The sequence below is a fragment of the Mobula hypostoma genome, chromosome 21, assembly GCF_963921235.1.
Source record: "Mobula hypostoma chromosome 21, sMobHyp1.1, whole genome shotgun sequence".
NCBI lineage: Eukaryota > Metazoa > Chordata > Chondrichthyes > Myliobatiformes > Myliobatidae > Mobula > Mobula hypostoma.
In genome coordinates, this window is record NC_086117.1 from 24,751,344 (window position 1) to 24,774,451 (window position 23,108).

General features: G+C 40.4%; 1 protein-coding gene across 3 annotated transcripts in view; it reads left to right on the plus strand.

The window, feature by feature from the left end:
• Positions 1-20,965, plus strand: part of abl1 (c-abl oncogene 1, non-receptor tyrosine kinase) — a 155,319-nt gene extending 134,354 nt beyond the window's left edge. For all 3 annotated transcript variants that reach the window (XM_063073649.1, XM_063073648.1, XM_063073650.1), the window contains 7 exons: positions 5,198-5,282; positions 6,734-6,911; positions 11,189-11,373; positions 11,920-12,072; positions 14,677-14,766; positions 15,948-16,118; positions 16,966-20,965. In XM_063073649.1, the coding sequence (XP_062929719.1) occupies positions 5,198-5,282; positions 6,734-6,911; positions 11,189-11,373; positions 11,920-12,072; positions 14,677-14,766; positions 15,948-16,118; positions 16,966-18,716 (2,613 nt within the window). In that variant the 3' untranslated portion in view covers positions 18,717-20,965. The remainder of the gene's footprint in view (positions 1-5,197; positions 5,283-6,733; positions 6,912-11,188; positions 11,374-11,919; positions 12,073-14,676; positions 14,767-15,947; positions 16,119-16,965) is intronic.
• Positions 20,966-23,108: the final 2,143 nt, after the last annotated feature.

Sequence of the window (23,108 nt, forward strand, 5' to 3'; positions counted from 1 at the left end):
TGATCTCTCTCCTGGCACATATCCTTGCCAGCAGAGCAAGTACCACACCTGCCCTTACACCGCCGCCTCTATCATTCAGGGCTCCAAGCAGTCCTTCCAAGTGAGGTGATACTTCACCTGTGAGTCTGTTGGCGTCGCCAACTGTATTCGGTGTTCCTGGTGTCACCTCTTGTATATTGGTGAGACCCAATGTAGATTGAGGGACCACTTCGTTGAGCACCTTTGCTCCATCCGCCACAAAAAGTGGGATTTCCCACCAGCCACCCATTTCAATTCTTCTTCCTATTCCCATTCCAATATGTCAATCTACTGTCTACTATCAGGATGAGGCCACACTCAGGTTGGAGGAGCAACATCTTGTATTCCGTCTGGGTAGCCTCCAAACTGATGGTATGAATGTTGATTTTTTTTTAACTTACGGTAATTCCTCCTCCCCCTCCCTACCATTCCCCTGTTGCATTTCCCTCTCATGCCTTCTCTTCTTGCCTGCCCATCACCTCCCTCTGGTGCTGCTTACACTTCCCTTCCTTCCACGGTTTTCTGTCCTCTCGATCAGATTCCCTCTTCTCCGGCCTTTTACCTCTTTCACCGATCAACTTCCCAGCTCTTTACTTCACCCCCTCCCCCAGATTCACCTATCACCTGCCACCTTGTACTTCTCCCTCCCTGCCCCCAGCTTCTTATTCTGACTTCTCCCATTCCTTTCCAGTGCTGATGAAAGGTCTCAGCCCAAAACATCGACTATTTACTCTTTTCCAAAGATGCTGCCTGCTCTGCTGAGTTCCTCCGGGTTTGGTGGGTAAGACGGGGCAGTGGTTTGATATCTCATCAGAAAGAAGACTGCAGCATTGCCAGTTTTGCACTGTCAGCCAGAGTTTTGACTCTTAAGTGCTACTTGAACCCACAACTTTTGACTCAGGCCAGAATGTTGTCTGTCTTTTTAGATGCAGATACACCAAGCCTTTCATTACAGGGGGGTTGTATCCTGAAAAAATAGTCTGTATGTGATTTCTGATAGTGTGACACCAGATTATCTGCGCATGCATTAACAAACATCATTTGGGAAGAATTTTTTTTATTTACAGCATAAATTCTGTGAGAGCCAGTTTTATTCCATATCTCAAATATTTGGATAGTGATTTGTAAATTCTAAGTGTGGCTTTCTGTTACCCCAGTGGTCTTATTTAAGAGCATTCCTGTGAAGGGATCCCCAAAGTGCTATTAAGCATTGAGTGAGTATTCCTCCCTTAATAGTGCTGGCAATATCCTGGGCCTGAATGTGAGGAAGTACCCAAAGTTTGACTGATTTAAGTGCCAGGATAAATTGGAAAAGTTGGGTACGAGCCAAATCAAGGCAGCATGCCCTGGGTCAGAGAGCAAGAAACTACCAGAGGTTTGGCCGATTTAAGCGCCAGGCCGGATTGGAAAGGTCAGGGTATCGGGGGCAGAGGTCAGGGATTTAGCTCACAGCTCCACAAAGTTTACTTGTCTCTGCGCTGTAGATCAGTTTTGACCTGCAACAAATGCGCTGCAGCAATGACCAGCTTCATGGCTGTGGACTCACTTCTGTGAATTTCAGTTCTGAATATTATTTGCTTACTTTTATCGTTTGCACAATTTTTTTTGTACATTGGGTATGTTTGATGGCCTTTTTAATGGGTTCTATTGAATTTCTTTGTTTTGTGGCTACCGGTAAGGAGATGAATCTGAAGGTTTTATATAGTATACACACTTTGATCATATACTTTGAACTTTGTAAAGTAGTAAAGCTGTCTTGTTTGACTGTATTCATGCGTATTCATATACAGTTAAATGACAATGACAAACTTGAATTGAAATGGCAATTCAACAGTTGCCATATAATTTGCTTTCTGTGGGATTTTATCCCGATTAATTGCCTTCTTGTGGGGTATCCTTAGGATTTAAAAGTTCTGTTCCAGTGTTCATTTTGTCCTTTTCAATTCTAATACTTCTGTGTCATAATAACTTTGGAAAAAGAAAAGAGAGCATTTATCAAATCCTTGATATTAACCAAAAAGGGAAAAAACCTGGAATGAAAACAGAATTTTAGAAATTCTGATGAGAGATCGTCGAACTAAAACATTAACGCTGTTTCTCTTTCGGACACCGCTGAGCATTTTCTGTTTGTATTGCATTTGCCAGCATCTGGAGTTCTCTTTTCCTTTCAGAAAATGTTGTTGATGCTCAGTGAGTCAGGGAACAGCTGTGGAGAACTGGAATCTATCATACCGTAGCATTGATGGTATATTTATACAGGGCTGCAGGTCTCTGTCCTAACCATTCTTGTACCCAAACATTAAAAACTCAGTTAATGATTCATTTCGCAGATCCATAGTGAGGTGTATCTTTTGCGTGTCGGCCCTCTTTATTGCATGTAAACATTTGAAGTGACTGAGAAGATATTTGATGATTGTATTATAATGTATGGTAATATGCAGCAAGAGTGTTACCTCCACCACTAACACAAAAGCTGAACTCTACTGAAATATGCCTTTTGTAGTTTACATTCTGTTTTTGCTCATTCTCTTGCCCTTTGCATGATTTTTGTGCGCAGGAGGGAGGGGGATTTGATGTTTAATGTTGTTCTTCTTTGAACAAGTTGGCTCCATAGTAGTTCCTTGTTTTAAGACTGTGGGGAAGACTAATTTCAGGATTGTATACTGCAAGTATACTTTAAAAATAAATGTATTTTGAAAGAAATCCTTGCAGGTTGAAGTTTTAGGCTGCTCCCTTAGAACACTGGAGTAAACAGGTTCTCTGATGTTGTGTTCAATCTTAAAATTTTTCAAAAGAAATATTGTAATTATATTACAATATTTGAAGCCTATTTGCTGAAACCATAAAGCCATTGGTATGTTGATCAATTAAGCTGTTCCAAACAAGTTATTCTGAATTCGTGTTGGAACAAAAGATAGTTAGAGACTTGCCTGAATTTCCGAACCCAAGTCACTGGAGCTGTAAGGCAGTGGCTGCAGCCATTCTGCTAGTTTGCATTATGTTTCAGTTTAATGGGAAATGTACTTTACATATTGAAGCAGAGATTGTTTCAGGGTGATGAGAAAAGAACAAGAAAATTAGTTTGGAATTCTCTTGGGAAGACCTGAAATATAAGTGTCAGGAGATGGGCACATGTGTCATAAAAGACCTGAGTTTGAAAAATTTCAAACACAAAAATGAACAGCAGTATTTTTTTCTGAAATGTATTACTATTCATTTTTTTTCTTGATTGGAACTCCCTTCACCAAAGAAACCGATTTAAAAGGACAGCTCATTACTATCTTCTCAAGGGGAGTTGGCTATGGGCAATAGATGCCAGAGATGCTCAGAATCCAGAACAAAATTAATCCATTTAAAAAGAGATTTGAAACAACTTGAGGATGGGTTTGCTTCGGCTCATGGATAAACATGTGACAAGTCCCTTTATAAAAGCACATTGTCTTCCTTGAGTCTCAATAGTTAGGTACATTTAATGTCAGAGAAATGTATACAATATACATCCTGAAATTCTTTTTCTTCACAGACATCCTCAAAAACAGAGGAGTGCCAAAGAATGACAATTAAAACGTTAGAACCCTAAAGTCCCCCGACCCCTACTAGCACAAAAGCATCAGCACCCTTCACCAAGCACTCAAGCGTGCAGCAAGCATCAATAAAGACACAGACTTGCAGTACCCCAAAAATTACTTGTTCACCCAGTATTTGACAGGCTGTCTCTCCCTAATAAGGGAAAAAGACATGTCCCTGTTTCACAGCGAGAGGGGAGACATAACAGACAACTCACTGATTAACGACGTTAGAAGTCTATTGCGTTGCTTTTTCCAAGCTCTGCACCCAGAGAGTCGGCGTCAGCACCAAAAAGGCGCAGCTGTCTGGACACACAACCCCTGGCAGCTAACCCGCTGCTCCCGATGTTATGTGTACTCCCACGACACCAGCCTAAAATCAGCACATCCCCAGAGCCGTGAAATTCTAGAACCTTGAAGGCGTGCTAGTCTTTCAGGCCACGTCCTTAGGATATCAAAAAGCGGTCATCATGAGGCCCTGAGAGCAGGTTCCATTTCCTGCAAAGAACCGAAGTCAGAGTGTAACTGCAGGTCAGGGTCTTCAAAAGAACCCTGAAAAAGGAAAAGAAGAGCTATCAAAGATAGACATAGAGCTGTTTCCAAAGATGCAAGCAAAAGAGTCACCATTTAGCGCCATCTTGACTTCGCTCCACCTCCAGACTGTTGGAGTTAGTAGTTCCAGCTATGTTTTCTTCAGTGAATGTATGTGCATTTGGAAGGCATTAATTTCTTGTGTCACTCCACATCAATTAAATCAACTGATGATCCATCATAATGACTGCACTGAGTTATAAACTGTTATGCAAATATTCTACAATCTTGATGGATAAGAAAGAAATTGGGAATGAGAATAGCAAAGGACTGATGAACAATTAAGGGCTTTGAACCATCCCCACTTCCAATAACCATGAGTACATTAAGGTATATATTTTGTGTGCTTAATAGCCAAGTTTAAATTCTTATGCACAGTGATGCTGGGATGTTATTTTACACAGCCCAGTAATTGTTGTGATACACTATAAATTCAAGGTAATGAATTTCCTGAGTACATCAGTGCAGATTGTGACGCTGAGCTGAAAATAAATATGGTAGTGTATGGGCTAGCAGCAGAAATGACAATTAATAGTAACATATACTACCACTTTCACCTGGTCAGGCTTGGACACTGGTTTCAAGTTAACTCTGGGATGGACAATAATTGCTGAATTGAAAATGTTGTCATAATCCTGAGAACAAGTGAACATCAGTAAATTGAGAGAAGTACTGTTACTGCTCTCTTAAAATTTGATTTGTTGCAACCTTAATGCTGTTGTTAATGCCTCTTAAATTTCAATGTAATCATGTGTATTTTCTTTTTTAAAAAAATATTCTTATTGCAAATTTACTCCAGTGAACAAGTCAGAAAGGAAAGAAAATGTTTTCTGCAAGGAAGGGGTGAATGTTTATGAACTCCAGGTGATGTTTTCAAGAATCTCAGTGATGCCATTCGTTCTCTCCTCAGTAACCAATGAACTTTGACAGAAGGTTGCTTCAGTGTTTCTGTTTTTGTGTATTGGTGCACCCTTAACTCAACTGTAATTCATACTTAATACAGATCTCTTCTCTTTCCCCAGGAAGATACTATGGAGGTGGAAGAGTTTTTGAAAGAGGCTGCAGTTATGAAGGAAATTAAGCATCCCAACCTGGTACAGCTGCTAGGCAAGTTTGTGCAGTTGAATTAATACTGCTTTTCAGAAAATTCACCTTGTTGACTTTAATGTCTATTCACAAAATAATTAAAATCAAGAGGGAAAAGCAAACAGGGTTATCAATAAAAATGGAGATGAAGTTACAGCAACATTAACTTTACATTGGTACTGGAATGTGGGTTGTTTCTCTGGAAGGTGCAATAGGATTCGAAAGGGAGTTAAGTTAGTGGAGCACTTGGAAACATTTAAAGTAATCAGAAAAGGTTGACCTGTTTTCTGAAAAGAAAGTCGTGTTTGACTAATTGGAGCTTGAAGAATTACCATGTGTTGTGAATAAAAGGGAAACAATATATTGCTATCCACCATTTGGCATTTGATAAGCTATCTCCACAATTTATTGTGGAAAATAAAAGCTCCTGGTATAGAAGATAAGATGTTGGCAAGGATAGATTAACTTGGTTGTCAAAATGTAAAGACAAGTGTGCTACTGGACAAGAGAAAACCAGATGCTGGAAATCCGAACAACACACGCAAATTGCTGGAGGAACTCAGCAGGCCAGGCTGCTGAGTTCCTCCAGCATTTTGTGTGTGCCACTGGACTAGTGTTTGGGGCTTAAGTTTTACAATTTTTGTATGAAACCTGGATGAAGGAGCCAAATGCATTGTCCCTGAAGGTAGATGTTGAGTTACTAGCCGATCGACTGTGATCTTATTAAATAGCTAAACAGGCACAGGAATGCTAAATAGCCTAAGCCAGATGCTATTTCAAGTTTATACTTAATTACCAGATGCAGTTAGAGGCATCTGGTGGAGAGACTGTGGAGAAATTAAATTTGCTAAATTTTCTTTGTAGAATATTTGAAGGCTTGGAAGCTTGATCTCAGGTTAATGGTACAAAGAGAAAAAGGAGAAATATTTACAACGTCCATGTTTTCAATTAAAATGATCTGTTGAAGGTACTCAGCAGGGCAAGGGAGAGAAGTAATAAAGGTTTCAAACTGGTGACCCCTCATCAGAACATGGTATTTTTAAGGTTTCAATAGAACTGGGTAACATTGAACAATCATATATTATGTCTTCTTGTCTTACGTTTTTAAATACTCAAGTCAAAAATATAACAAACACACAATAGGATTTTTTTTATGGTAAACGAAGTTTTTGTTCCAAAAATGGTTGTGGACTTTTATTCTAAGTCACGGCCAAGAACCCATTGGGAGATGTGGAAGGACAAGCAATCTGGAATAGTTCAGCCAAAATCATCACAATGTTGCAATTTCTTTCACACTGAAATGTTGAATGCCATTTTGTTATGAAGTTGGGAACGTCAATTCTATTCCACAAAATAATTGAATGCTTCAGTGTAGGTTTTTGGACTGAATTCAGCTGAGAAAGCTTGAATACCTGAATATTTTGGAGACTATTAGTCTGAGATAAATGTCTTGTTCCTTTTTGCCCCAAAAGGCGTATGTACTCGGGAGCCCCCATTTTACATCATCACAGAATTCATGACTCATGGGAACCTCCTTGATTACCTTCGGGATTGTAACAAAGAGGAAGTGAATGCCGTTGTGCTGCTATATATGGCAACTCAGATATCCTCTGCAATGGAGTACTTGGAGAAGAAAAATTTCATTCACAGGTATGTTATCCTCACAATGTAGAAATTTGTTCAGATATTATTAATTTCTATATATTTGGTGATTTACTGCAGCAAGCTTTCACACTTAATTTTAAACATCTATTTGCAGAATAGATCACAGCATTGATAATTGCCTTGAACAGTAATCAGTTTGATAGTGCAATGAGTTTTGACCGCACTCTGTCACTGATTGAGTTGGAGACGGTGGGATATATGACGGGAATTGTTAATTTTGTTTGGCATAAAATCTAAGTTGTGTGAATATCCGGAATAAAACAAAAGATTCTCTCTGTGGAGAGAGAAAGAATTAAAATTCCATGTCCAAGGTGCACTGCTGCTGCCTGACCTGCTGCATTTTTCTAGCATTTTATATTTTTATTTAAATAGTGTGATGTGAGCAGCAAAAAAAATCATTCAATTGAGGCACATTCCCCTGAGAGGCAAAAGAAAAACAGACCCATTAAGAACTCCTAAGAATGCCAAATACTGAAGGTAAAAATGAAAAATAGGTGCTTATAACAAGCATCAGGCTATAAATGTCTTTGGGAGTGAAGCTGATTTCAAGAGGAACAGAGGGGAAGTGAAAATTAAAATGAGAGGCAAAGAGGATGCATGAGAAAGGGTTAGCTGCCAGTATGGGAAACTCATCATATTTAATAAGTACTTAAATAGTAAAAGAGTAGCACATGGAATGATGGGGCCCATTAAAGACTGAAAATAGGAACTTGCACAAAGATGCTGAGGGCATTGTAAATGTGTACAGGAATCCCCAGGTTATATAATTGTTCTGCCTGAGAAGTCTGTAAACTGAATTTTTGGTATGTTGGAAATTAACAATTTCTTGCAGAATTGTAGTGTGAAATATTTAGCCTTCACAACTCTTAGGAACCAATTTACAAAAAGCAGATTGCGTAAGGTCAGTAGATGGTAGGAGTTGTTACCAGCAACTGAACAGTATTGAGTATTTTCACACAGTGTGGATAGAGTGATGGGGAACTGATCTGGAATTTAACCAAAAACGGGATGTGGTAACGAAAGGTGGCTTGGGGTCTGAAGAAGAGTTTCGCAAAGATGTTGTCTTTTTCACTGAAATCAAATGGGTGATCGCATCTTCCTGGAAAAAAGATTCGAGCAGTATGCTTGATTCTGGAAGAATTTATTTCATTTAGACTTCTGTAAGTCAGGTCCTCCATTATTGGGATTCCCCTGTACTTTGTTTGTTTTCACTAGGGAAGCAGGATCTTCAAAAATCATAGTGAAGGAGGAGATAGTTCTGATACCAGAGACATTAACATTTGATTCCATGGAGGGATTAGAAAAGTGGATAGAACTTCAAGCAATTAAGTCACTAGGGATAAATGGTATGGACATAGATTTTGAAGGAGGTATGGGGAAAATTACTGGGTCACTGACCATAAGCTATCAATGTTCTTTGGATATGGGACTGCTTTCTTTAGAAAACAAGCTAAGGGAAGATTTGATAGAAATATATAAGATGCTGAGGGCTCTGGAGAACAGCTTGTGAAAAGCTATTCCTTTTGGTAGAGAGACCAGAGCTCACAAGTACAAAATGAATTAGAAGAGAGTTATTAATAATACATGAAGACAAATATTTTTACACAGCATGTGGTTGGAGTCTGGAAGGCAAAGCCTGCAGGTGTAGTAGACACCTGTTCCGTTGTGGCCTTCAGTAGAAAACTGGATAAGTATATAGCGGAGAATAAAAATGAATATATTTGTAATTGACCATCTTCTCTTTGTACATCAGTCCTGCCACTCCAGGAATCAGTCTAGTAAACATTTGGCCCATTTCCTTCATGACAAACACATAACTCCAATAGGGAGGCCTATATTGCACATAAAATAAATGGGCTCTCACCAAGGCTCTGTACAGCAGTAGCAAGGCATCTTTGCTCGTACACAGAAATCCTGAAGAAATGTTGAAGGTTGGTATGCCATGGGCCTTCCTAACTGCAGCGCTAGAGCATGTGATTTCAGCAACTGGTATGCAAGGGCACCCAGATCTTATCATACTTTCCAATCTATCTCCATTTAGAAATTTGAGCTCAGGTGGACACCCTAATTTATCTGTGCTCTATTAAGTATGCTATCCATTTACCTAGTCCCCTAACTTGTCTAAGTCACATTTGAATCTCATTGAATCCTCCACCCTGCAATACCTCCTCCCTCCACAGGATTTGTTTCATCTGTAAACTTGGAAATGTAACATCTAATACACGGATCCAAATTATTAATAAATATTATGAATAGCTGAGGCCTGCCAGGTTTTTTCCCTACTGTTTCCTTTGTATCAAACCATTCTCAGCCAATGTCAGTACGTTACACCCAATGCTATGTGCTTTTATTTTGCACACTAACATCTTGTGTATGACATCTCAAAAGTTTTCTGAAAATTCAAACACACAATCACAACTCTTTTATTATATCCTCACTCCAGTAGATTATGATTACCCTTTAATAAATTCATGCTGAGATTTTGGTGATTTTTTTGTGTACGTAAACATTTTATTCATAAAATGACGTGTTTTATTATACATTTGTTACATTTATGATGTCTGGAGTTTGATTTCTTTCATACAGTTTTATTTAATTTCTGTAACGGATATGGAATTATCATTTTAAAGGTGCTTGACTCTCAGTCCTTGGTCTGTACGCATTCATTAACGCATTCACATTCCATTCTTCATAGATAATTTTCACTATTTCAACTTTACTTCGCTTTCAATTCCAGTTGTTTCTTCAGTTCCTTACAACTTTATGATTGAATTGTTCTTAGAATCAGGTCTAATGTCACTGGCATACGTCATGAAATTTGTTATTTTGCAGAAGCAGTGCATTGTAATATATAATATCAAAAGTAAAATTACAATGAAAATATACATATATGCAAAAAGAGGGCAAAAATAAAAGAAAAAAATAGAGGTAGTGTGCATGAGTTCATTGTGGATTCAGAAATCTGATGGCAGAGAAGTAGTTGTTCCTAAAACATTTAGTGTGTGTCTTCAGGTTCCTGTACCATCACCTTGATGGTAAGAGAGAGAAGAGGCCATGTCCCAGGTGATGGGTTTCCGTAATGGAGGCATTGCCTTTTGAAGGTGTTTTCAGTGCTGGGGAGGCTAGTGCCAATGATGGAGCTTGCTGAGTTTACAACTTTCTGCAGCTTTTTATGATCCTGTGTGGTGGCCCCTCTATACCAGACAGTGATGCAGCCAGTTAGAATGCCCTCCATGATACATCTGTAGAAATTTGCAAGAGCCTTTGGTGGTATACCAAATCTCCTCAAACTCCCAATGAAATTTAGCTGCTGGTGTGACTTTGTAATTGCATCACCTTGTTGAGCCCAGGATAGCTCTTCAGGGATGTTGATATCCAGTAACTTGAAACTGCTCACCCTTTCCACTGCTGATTCCTCGAAGAGGGTTGACTGGTGTGTGTTCCCTCGACTTCCTCTTCCTGAAGTCCACAATCAGTTCCTTGGTCTTACTGATGTTGAGTGCAAGGCTGTTGCTGTGACAGCACTCACCCAGCTGATCTATCTCACTCCTATATGCCTCCTTGTCACTACCTGTGTTGTTGGTAAATTTATCAATGGCACTTGAGCTGTGCCTAGCCACACACTCGTGGGTGTAGAGAGAGAGAAGAGCAGTGATCTAAGCACGCATCCTTGGGGTGCACCAGTGTTGACTGTCAGTGAGGAGGAAATTTTTTCCCAATCCACACTGACTGGTCTGCTGATGAGGGAGTGAAGGATCCAATTTGAAAAGGAGCTACAGAGGCTCCTTTTGAAGCTTCTTGATTAGAACCGAAAGTATGACTGTATTGAACACTGAGCTGTAAGGTTTTGAAGCTTCTTGATTAGAACCGAAAGTATGACTGTATTGAACACTGAGCTGTAATCAATAAAAGAGCAGCCTGATGTAGGTGTTGCTGTTGTTCAAGTGAGTCAAGGACAAGTGGCGAGCCAGTGAGATTGCATCCACTTTACACCTGTTATGGCGATGTCCAAACTGCAGTGGATGCAGGTCCTCCTTTAGGCAGGAGTTGATTCTGGCCGTGACCAACCTCTCACAGTAGATGTGAGTGTAACTGGCTGACGTTGTTGAGGCACCTCACCCTTTCCTTGGACAATGAAATTTGAAATTTCATCAAATTCTAACTCATGTTTTTATGGAGATTTAGCTGTTCCTTCCTTTTTCCTGCAGATCTCGTTATTTCTGTTCTCACTAAACCTAAATATCTATTTTATCTTTTTCTAGGGATCTTGCTGCTAGGAACTGTCTTGTGGGAGAGAACCATTTGGTTAAAGTGGCTGATTTTGGGCTAAGCAGATTGATGACAGGAGACACGTACACAGCACACGCTGGAGCAAAGTTTCCAATTAAATGGACTGCTCCAGAGAGTCTAGCCTACAACAAATTTTCAATCAAATCTGATGTGTGGGGTAAGTACACATACAGATTTGGGACAGGACCATCTTGATTCATGGGTATTGGTTCAGGGAAGATTCTTCATTTTGGAAAAAGTTATCTTACGTCACATCACCTACTTTATCTCCCAAACATTCATCCTATTTATGTTGTGTTTTCTAACATTTGATTTCAATTCCAGTGATATATTTTAAATTTCACAGTTAACCAGAGGTGATTAGCTTTGTGTGTTCATTTAACTTTCCAAGATATTTTCCGCCACTTTCCACAGAGCCACAACTCCCTTTCTGATACTATCTTTAATCATTATTGAAAGGGTAGATATAGTGAGGGAAACTTTAAAGGATATCCATCTTGACTGGGTTTTGAATATAATACACAGTAGTGTGTGTCATCCTTGCTTTGGTGGGAATTTTCCAGTGATTTGCACATTTCTTGCTCTTCCTGTTATGTGAAGAGAGTCAGTGTGTATCATGGGACACTACTGAAACAACTGCAATGCAAAATAACAACAATGAAAGTGATCTCTTATCACATTGTTTCCCTGACTTTCTCTGCAGCATTTGGTGTTCTTCTGTGGGAAATTGCAACGTATGGCATGTCCCCATACCCTGGAATTGACCTTTCGCAAGTTTATGACCTATTGGAAAAGGATTACAGGATGGAGCGGCCTGAGGGCTGCCCAGAGAAAGTTTATGAATTGATGCGTGCATGTGAGTAGGAATTAATTCACTGACACACTTATGCTCTACGTTATACATGATGTTACTTCGGCAGCATTTCCCAATGAACATGGGAGCGAGGGAAACAGTATGTTGCTATTTTATTCATTTAATCAAATAGGTTGCACTTGTCATCAGTGGCTTAGTCCAAATTTAAAAACGAGAGGGTCCAAGCCCCAAATCAGAACACAGTAATCAAGGCTGGAGATGCAGTTCTGCACTGTGGGACTGACCACCTTTTGGATTTGGTATTAACCTTTTAAGGGATGTCCTTAACAGTCTCTGCTTCTACTTCAAAGAAACGGGGGTTGGAATTGGAGTGCCTAAGGTAGATCTTTTGAAAAAAGCCATAGAGACTATTTGACTGATTAATTTTCTAACATGTTAAATACAGAATTGTGTTTTATTCCCATTTAAAGCTTATGGTCTGTAATTCCATCATAACTGATGGTGTAAAACTGAACAGGACGTATTGACAATGTGCAAGGTTGATTTTAAAGCATGTCTGCAAGTCATGGCCCTTAGTAAGTAATTTTAATGATATGAAGATAATTGAAAGTGTGCCATGCTGAAAAGGACAAGTTCACAAATAACCTGCACCCTATTTGGCTCAGCAGGCTCATGGCAGTTGGTTTTCCCTGCTACATTTCATCCTTCCTTGTGCCTTGCAGAATTTTAAATGTAAATTGCTGCTCATCGCCCTTGTGCTGCCTTTTCAAACCAGTAGAACAATTTCGTTCCTAACCTACCCTTCAAATCTTTTTCCACATAATTCTACAAATTGGCCCTCTTCGGGTACACCCTATGGACTTTTCGGTCGCTGTAGAAATCACCATCTTTTATTGCAATTCATTATCTGTGAATAAATTTCTCACTTTCCCTCTATTTACTCATACAAATAGCAGAGTAGATCTTTCCCCTCATTTAACTTGTTACTGGAGTGGTTGAGCCTTTTCATTAGTTTAGAGTATTAATTTTAGGTCTCTGGAATGAGAACAATTTCAGCTTCTCCAGTCTCTCCAGATAACTAAATTCCCTTGGTTCTAATCCTGAAATGAGAAAAGTTTGATCGCATCATGGGTAAAGGTGGTCACTTACTAAATCAATAATGCATTGACTTGAGAATGGGAATGGACAACAAAATGTGAAATGGAGGTTTGATATCCATCAACGGTTCTTAAGACTGAATGAAATGCCGTAGATTGAGAAATACAACATGGAAGCAAGCCATTTGAATCAACTCATCCATGCCAACCAAGATCTAAGCCATTCTATTTGAAGGCATTTAGCCCATAGCCTCTGAATATTTCTCGCCAAATAACTTATAAATGTTCTTGTATTACCTGCTCAACCATCCCTCTGGCAACTTGTTCCTGATATGCACCACTCCCCATGTGAAGTTGTCACTTAAATTTCTTTTAAATCTTTCCCCCATCACCTTAAACCCATGTCTTCTAGTTTTTGATTCCTTTTCCCCGGGAAAAAGGCAGGGTGAAATCACACAATCTTAGCCCTTCGTGATTTTGTACACCTCTCTAAGGTTGCCCCTCGGGCTCCTACACGCCAAGGAAAAAGTTCTAGCCTGCTGAACCACTCCCTGTAACTCAGGCCCCTCAAGTCTGGAAACACTTTCAGAATCAGGTTTAGTATCACCGGCATATGTCGTGAAATTTGTTGTCTTTGTAGAAGCAGTACATCCCTATGTAATAAATATAGTAAGGTGTATGTAAAAATAGTTAAGTATTGCAAAAAAAAGTAATGAGGTCGTATTCATGGGTTCACTGATCATTCAGAAATCTGATAGCAGAAGGGAAGAAGCTGTTCCTGAATCATTGAGTGTGTGCCTTCAGTCTCCTGTACCACCTTCCTGATGGTAGCGATGAGAAGAGGGCATGTCCTGGGTGATGGGGGCCCTTAATGATGGATGCCACCTTTCTGTGGCATCACTCATTGAGGATGTCCGTGATGCTATAGAGGCTAGTGCCCATGAGTGACTGAGTTCATAACTTCCTGCTTCTTTCAGTCCTATGCAGTAGTCCCGCACCATACCAAATGGTGATACAGCCAGTTAGAATGCTCTCCATGGTACATCTGCAGAAATTTGCACTCTGTCCAGCTTAATAACGCACAATACCCCATATGCAGCTCCACCAACATCTTGTACAACTCAACATAACATCCCAACTCTTTTATACTCAATACCATGACTGATGGAAGGCCAGCTTACCAGACTCCTTTCCTGAACTCATTTCCCTACCTATGAAACTACTTTCAGAGAACTACATACTTGTACTTCTAGGTCCCTCTGTTCTCTACAGCACTCCCTGGAGCCCTTCTGCTTGCTGTGCAAGTGCTACCCTGGTTTGATTTCCCAAAATAGGTGCACCGATTTACTAGAACCAGAGGAATCTTCCACTGAAAATATTAACTCTCTTTTCAGAGATGCTACCTGGCCTGTTCTGCATTTTCTATTTTTACTTCAGCTTTCTAGAACCAATATTTTTTATTAATGCTAAGAAATACACAGGCAAGCAATTGAACGGCAATAATGTTCATTGTTTTACAAACTTCAAAATGTGCTGCTTGTATCTCTAGGCTGGAAGTGGAACCCAGGGGATCGGCCATCATTTGCAGATGTCCATCGAGCATTCGATACCATGTTTCAGGAATCAAGTATTTCAGAAGGTGAGTCGTGGTGTAGAACAAATTGGGGTTCTTGGGTGACTTGGTGTAATTCCCTTTAAGCTGTAAATTGCCTTGAACTCCAAACAAAGGCAAATTCCATATTTATAGATGTTCTTTATTTTCATGTAGTAGTGAGTCATGCCTGTGGAACTCCGCTAGTGCTTTTAGTTGGCATGGTTATAGGATTTCTTTCTTTCTTTCTTTCTTTTCTTTCTTTTTGTTGTTTTTTTTTGAGAACCCTCCAAATGTGAGTCCAGTACTTGCAGGGAGCGGATGAGACCCTGCCCAGTACATAGAGTACTTGAGCAGTCGCAAGTATCTTCTGTACTAAATGTATTGTGGATAAGATGCAATTGTAGTCTAAGTTTTGTGGGTGAAATGTGGCATTAGCATGTAGGTCAAATCTATGTCATTAAGCATTAAGTATCTTCCATTGTTAAATTACATTGTACGTTTCTAGACATTGTCTGGTCATAGAGGTGAGCTGATTATCTTCTCACAAACGAGAAAATCTGCAGATGCTGGAAATCCAAGTAACACACACAAAATGCTGGAGGAACTCAGCAGGCCAGGTAGCATCCATGGAAAAGAGTTCATGTTTTGGACAGAGACCAAGTTCCTGATGAAGGTTATCAGCCCAGAACATCAACTATACTCTTTTCATAGATGCTGCCTAGCCTGCTGAGTTCCTCCAGTATTTTGTGATCATCTTCTCATCCTGGACCCTGCTGCCTGGTTGACCTGACAAGCTACAAATGCGCATGTTGGTTTCAGTTAGACTTTTCTGAATAATTGTTGGTTTCAAAGCTTGGGTTCGACTGAGTCAGACTTGCAGCCACCACTCCTTTATAAATGAATGTGAAACGGCATGAAACCGAGTTTTTAAAAATTGGCACATTGACATGGGGCTGGAGTACCTCAGTGCTGTTTCGAGTGGGCCAGGATGGGAGCCTTTACAAGAGGCTAGTCACGTTATACAACAATTGCAGGTTTTTGGGCACAGGACATGTTGAAGTATCTCTGGTCGTCCCAGGTTATAGTTGAGCATTAATTTTGTATCCAAACTGTCTTCTGTCCTCTTCTCCATTCACATTTGGAAGTCTTGCTTTGCTTGAAAGAGAAGTGCAACAGGTCACAGATGACAATCTAATAGTCATGGTGATCTTTGTCATCCTTTGCAGAGGTCGAAAAGGAACTGGGAAAGAAAGGAGGGAAGTGTTGTGGCACAAGTAAGCCACAAGCACCAGAACTGCCAACCAAAACACGTACCCTCCGCAGAACCGCTGAGAACAAAGAACCAAATGAGCTACAGGAGGCACCTCATTCGATATTTAAAATCTCAAGTGATCTTGGTATGTTCACATTAGATCAGGTGGTGACATGGAGGTTTGAAAGTGTAATCGCTAGTGCTTTACAGCTAACCCCGCCCCAACATCACAACAGTTTGGGTGAGAGAAATTCACCCTTACAAGTCGTGACTGTAAATCTGAGATGTGGAATATAAACTCATTCATATAAAAAATTTACATTGGAGAAAAGTAAATACAAACTTCTGTCTTCAACTGTCACGTCTTGATGCGTGCACAAGGTTCATGTTATGGAAAATAATGACATTATTTTCCAGGAATACAACCAGTCACCCCCATTAACATCAGAGTCATCTATGCTGATTATATAATGTGCACCAACATGAATTTCTAGCTAAATTGAGTGGATTTGAACTCATTTCATACAGGACACTGCATCTCAATAATGATTGGTATCCAGCCTTTCACACACTCTCATCAGACTCGCCTTGCACTTCCGCAGTTCAGTGGCACATCAACCTGAACATAAATGTGCATTTCTTCCCCACCACCCCCAGTGCAAACATGTCCAAAACACAGGCTGGATCCACCGACTTCCTGCACTCCCCACTGACATCCTTCTCATTGCCTGCATTTCTTCCATCAACAGCACAGACCTGTCACACTGTAACAAACCTGTAGGCATGTCCAACAGCTTGACCACCCTCCATTACTCATGGCTGCTTCCCCAGTCACGTGCCCATGAACAAGCTGAAAGGCCATCTTCATACCACTGAAGGCACTCTGATCCATGTTATCACTTGTTTGGGCTGTAGGAGTAGCACTTGCCCAGAGGTTCAGGGAATTGTAATGTGTAAGACATACAGGTGCTTACATTTGCTTCTACCTACAGATTCTGGGGACCATGAAATGGCCATTTCTCCGATGCTGCCGCGGAAAGACAAAGACACAGACAGCGCCTTGGATGATGATCGTTTACAGTCTTCTACTAAAGAGAAAGGCAAATCCAGTTCAATCTTCAGCTCGTTCATCAAGAAAAAGAAAAAGACGGCACCCACCCCACCGAAGCGCAGCAGTTCTTTCCGTGACATGGATGGGCAGGCGGAAAAGAAAGAAACAGTGGAAGATGTCATCACAGTGACGAAAGATGCTAACAATGGATCTTGTGTGAATAATGTAACACCTCTTGACACAATGGACCCATCAAAATTTCAGCATTCTTCTAACACTGGGGCACAAAGTACTAACAATGGAGGTGGAGGGGTTGCCAATGGCAGCTTCTTGGGAACAACAGGGTTCTTTCTGCATTCTAGGAAGTCCAGTACATTAGCCGCAGGAAAGCCAGTTGGGAATGAAGAAGAGTTGCTCACAAATTCAAAGCGATTCTTGAGATCTTGCTCTGCATCAACAATGCCTCCTGGAAGCAAGGATCAAGACAGGAAAGCACTGACCCTTCCTCGTGACCTCCAATCTGCAGGGAAGCAATCTGATCCAGCCGGCATCTTGGGTTGTGACAAGAATGAGAAGCCAGCTTTGCCTCGAAAGAGGACAAATGAAACTAAAGTGGACACTGTTCCTCGTGGAAACTTAACCACATCATCTCGGCTGCCAAAAAAGACTGATGAGTTAAATGATGATGTTTTTAACAACCAGGAGTCCAGTCCAAGCTCAAGCCCACCATCATCCACTCCAAAGATTGTTCGAAGGCAGCCGACAGTAATCACATCAATCAATCTCGTCTCCAGGGACAAGGACAAGGATGAGGGAGGGAAGACTTGTGCCTTAAGTTCTGCTTCCCAACAAGACCATAACTCCTCTAGTGCCTCTGCTTGCACATCAAAGCAGAGCTCCACCTCGGTCCTGGGTGGGGTAAAGCTGCTGAATGACGACCCCAAGGTACGAAGGTTCAGGCAGCCTCCTGAACAGCATCGGTCGTCCTCCATAAAGGACCGGGCCAAGATGCAAAAATCGAAACCAGCTCCTCCTCCTCCTCCCGGCGTGAAATCTGTACGACCACCTCGAAGCCCGACCCAAGAGACTGCGGCCGAGACTGCCATGAGCATCAAACCCAAGCAGTCCACTCAGGTCCCAGACACTATGAACAGTGAGATCTTGAAGCCAGGTCATCTGGGGGAGAAGAGGCCTTCTTTCCATTCAACAACGAAGTCCCAGTCTTCCACCAAGGCCTCAAGCACCAATTCAACTGCACCCTCTGCCTCTGCACAGTCTGCCTTATCAGCTGCTGGTGGTGACCAGCAGCCCACAGCGACCACAGCCTTCATCCCACTCATCTCCACCAGAGTATCCTTACGCAAGACACGACAGCAGCCAGAGAAGATCACCAGTGCCAACATCACTAAGGACACCGTTTTAGAGAGCACAGAAGCATTACGTGTGGCCATTGGGAAGAACTCCGAGCAGATGGCTAGCCACAGTGCGGTGCTGGAGGCAGGCAAGAACCTTATCACCTTCTGTGTCAGCTACGTGGACTCCATCCAGCAAATGCGTAATAAGTTTGCCTTTAGGGAGGCCATCAACAAGCTGGAGAGCAACTTACGGCAGTTACAGATCTGCTCGGCCAGCCAGGACTTTACCAAACTTCTCTCATCTGTGAAAGAAATCAGTGACATCGTCCAGAGGTAGCAAAGGCTCAGGGGGTGGGGGTGCAAGGGAAACAAATATGGTCAAAATGCTGCTCCCTGACTCCAAAACAGTGTGATAGAATCGGGGGGAGACTTGAGTTTGGCTGATTACCAGGGGTGTATGTGGCAGCATGGCTTTCATTGCTCGGTAGCCTTCTAGTTCCCCATGTCTGCTTCAGTTTCCTCTCCTTGGAGTCGGTTATTACATCAAATTCTCCAGCGCAGAGAAAGGACAGGCAGCCCATCAGGTCTGAGCCAGTGTTTATGCTTCACACAACCCTCTTCCAACCTTGCTGCATCTTAGTCATTAGCTTACTCCTCTGTTAATTTCTCACTCGTGTTTGTTCACGTCACTTTGGGCTGTAGGAATTGATGGTTCCTTGATAATGGGCATCCTTGATACTTAGTGTAAATTCTGAGAAGGCAGTCTGGTCACTTGCCTGTCATTGTGGCTTAGAAGCTAATAATTAACCTTCTCACCTTTGTTGGTACAATACAGCTTCCATACTTACGAACTGCATTAATTTCACATGGTTACACCAGTTCCACTTGGAAGTAGCTCTGATTGATAAGATGAAGTGTCAATGCTGCTCTTCAAATGTACTCCCACCTCCTTGAAAACTGCCGAAAAGTGAGAAAGTTTTTTGGAAAATTTATTCCATGAACTAATTAGTCACTAGAAATCTTGAACAAGTTTCTGTTATCTCATATCCTTCACCATTCATCACCTGTGTGGAATATGTCTTTTATCCTTGTTTTGCACCCCACCCCCTCTTTTCCTAGTCTATATCAAACATCTCCTTTAATCATTCTATCTGAATATTGTAGATCTGGCTTTTCTATCCTGCTAGTTGTAAGACAGAATAATATCAGGAATAAGATTAAGCTAAGCCAGAAACTTCTCAACAATTTGTCACAGTGACTCACCATCTAGATTGAAGACTTTGAGGGTGGAGGACAGTGAAAGGGTAGAGGCAGCAGACATTATAAAGTTTCAGTCCATGTAAACCATTGTGCTCCAGGTATTATTGTTAATTTTATCCCATTAATTGGAAGTTGTTGATTGGATGTTATTGGTAAGTTTTTCATCTGTCTTTAAAACCAGAACACTGAAGTGTAAGCAATTAAACCCGCAGATATGTTAACAATATTTAATTGAAAATTGATTCTGAGGGTCTGTGGCATTACTGAATCTTTTGTGCAAGTTAGTGAGTTGGAGAAAGGGCAGGACTTGCAGAAACAAATTTTCACTGAAAATATTTTATTTAAGGAATAGCCTATGGCAAACTATAGCTGCTTTTCTCATTAGCTACCTTATCCAAAAAAACTGAGTGAAGGATAATTGCGTATAAATTATGTGCATAACATCAAACTGTCACTTAATAGTAATGCGGGCCATTGGGTTTGTTGAATGGGAATTATCCAATCATCTGTGTCTGGAAGAGTGTTAGCACTTTATGCAGCTGTACTGGTGATCTGGCTACAATCCCATTGCTGTCTGCGGGAATTGGCCACATTCTCTGAAATGCAAAAGTACTCATTTGGCTCCAGGATGCAAAGGAATCTCTCAAGGATCTGAAAGGCACTATATTAATGCATGTTATTTTACAATGAAAACACCTCTTCTTTTTCTCTCAATTTTGTGGCAAGATGAGTGTGATCCTAACACTAATTTTAAATGTGTTCTAAGGAAATAAAGCCTTAATCTCAGTTGAAGATTATATATTCCTAGCCAAGTAAATATTACTGACATTCAGCAATTTGAGAGTTGACTTTATGAATATTTTAATCACTGTCAAAATAATTGGTTCTGAGAACTGTAGATAATGTTAACTTTGGTAACTGAAGCAAATATGGGGACATGACCCATCGTTTTAATATTTTACATGTTGTCTCAGTCCTGCCAAAACTGAGATCTAATCACGGGGCTTGAATGCAATAATTCTCATAAGTGGTAAAGTTTTTGTATTCTCCTCTGCAATTAAAATTGCTACCAGAAGAAAAAGTTATTTGCCAATCACTAAACTCACTCAAGCAAGCAAAGCCAAGTCATTTGAAACAAATGGAACACTTCAACTTAACCTGTGAATTCCACCAGCCAGAACCTTGCTAAAGACTGCAGAACTTGCTCCAAAAACTGAAGATTTTGCAAGTATTTCAGGTTAAGTCAAGACCTTATATCGAGGCATCCATTGATATTCTCCTTCCAGGTGACAGTGTGAACTAGCAATTTAAGGAGTCTGTTCTGGGGTTGGGATGAGGTGGGAGGGTGGGCTGGGTGGTTCCAGTGGAGAAGGAAAGAATACTGTTTTGATGGCATCACACAGCAGCCTGTAATAAAGCTGGTAAACATATGCTATGTACTGCTTCTGGGGCAGTCGGGTTTCTTATGATAGCTGGCTTAAATACACCATTAGCATGTGTGACACTTCTCACTCTGAATCGTTAAGGGCTTGGAAAATAAACCCGTAGAAGCACAATGTGAAATATCAAGATGGTTGAGATGTGAAGTTTATCTTTACATTATAGTTTTATTAAGTAATGCCTTAACTTCCTTCGCACAGCAGTCAAAGATTAATTCAGCCAAACATGTTTTTTCCGAGTTTGTTAACCAGTTGTGTAATGACTTCAGCATCCACCAAACTCTTGAATTACAAAGTTTTTTTGTTGGTTATTAGAATGAGATTTTTTTGTGTTATAATTGTAGAACTGCACTGCCTTGAAATCTGGAGAAGGAAGGCAAAATGTAAGTCATCAGAGTCAGACTGCATGTGGATCTTAGAAGTTGCTACTTTATTTTAATTCTACTTATTGATCTGAAAAGACTTGAAAGAAATTGAATACTTGTATATTTTCTATGCTGAGGTCTAGCTTCGTTGCTAAAGCTCATGTAAAAACAGTTCAGAACTGTTCTCTTGTGATTCCCTCATCACAGTGATAATCACTGAAGATATAATAGTCTCTGAAATAACATATCAGGATCTCCTGATTCCACTGAGAAAGGTTGGATTTCCAAAGCTGCACTATTTTCATTCTGTATGTTATAGCAGTATTTGTTTTGTAAAAAGAGAATTCAGTTTCCAAATATGATGCAACAGGTAAGAAAGCACAACTTGGCAAGTTTAGAGTCTGTTACTTAATTTTCCCAACCAGTACCATAAATGCCCTTCAGTAAAGCTGTTCACTATTGTGTTGGTAGCTCCCTCCCTGGCATCTGAATTGGAGATTTGTTTATAAAACATTCCTGTAAACTGATATAAGGCTCTCCAGATCTTTGACAGCTTCTGGGGCATGGATTTGCATGAAAACCAGTAATCTTTTTGTAAATTTTTGCCAGATTACAAAAAGACATTGTGAACGCAGCTTGTTTGTAATTGGCAAATAAGGGTTATTACGTGGAAGCAGATTATTTGAGCCAACCTGTCCACATTGACATTGTCCCTGTGATCTTACCTGGATTTGGACTATAAGGGACAAGCCCATTTGTCCATTCATTTTGGATTTGGCTAATCTGTACTTCAACATCTTTTACCCATCTTTGTTCCATATTCCTTCATATTCTCAAACAACAAAAATCTATTGATCTGAGTTTTGAAAGTTGCAGTTACCTTTCTCCCCCTAGCACCTGCAACCTTTTGTGAGGATGAGGCAATGATTTTCCTCTATCCTTTACATGAGAAGATACTTCCAGTTTCACTCATTGTTCGCCTATCTAATATTCTGGATCGGCACCAGTTGCTCTTATCAATCTCTTATCATTTTAAACACCTTTTAGCTTTCATTTTTTGAACTTGAGAGAATAAATTTTGTGAACCCTGTCCTGACATTTAATCTCATAAAACATAATATATTTGTTAAAACCTGAGAAATTTGGGTGAATAGAATTTTTCTAAGGCTAATCCCTGAGATACGGTGCCCAAAACTGCACGTTTTTGTACAGTATTCTTGAGGAATGAGGCTAGTTGAAAAGTGTCAGACATATTATGTCTGTCTCGAAGTTTTGTGCTCATTTCTTTGATGTCTGAAATCATCTCGGGTCAAGACAGTAATAGCAGACCAACTGCAACCTTTGTGTTCTTGTTGGTGCGCATCTGATTTTAACAACTCTGTGCTGTATGACTGAGTATTAGTTTTTAAAACAGTTTATCAATTGTTACCAATCAATCAGCACCAGTAAGATATTTGAACAAGTGGGTAGAATATATTGTTTTTTCTGCATATGCCTTCAATTTAAATATTTTGGTGATCCAGAGGGAAGTACTTTGTTTCCTAAACAGTGAAGTTGATTTGCATACAGAACTGGCCCAAGTCGTTTTATTCTGCAGAACTGGTTTTATAACTTCCTGCCACACTGGTACATTTCATCATATTTGCGTAACTTTATTTCCTCCTG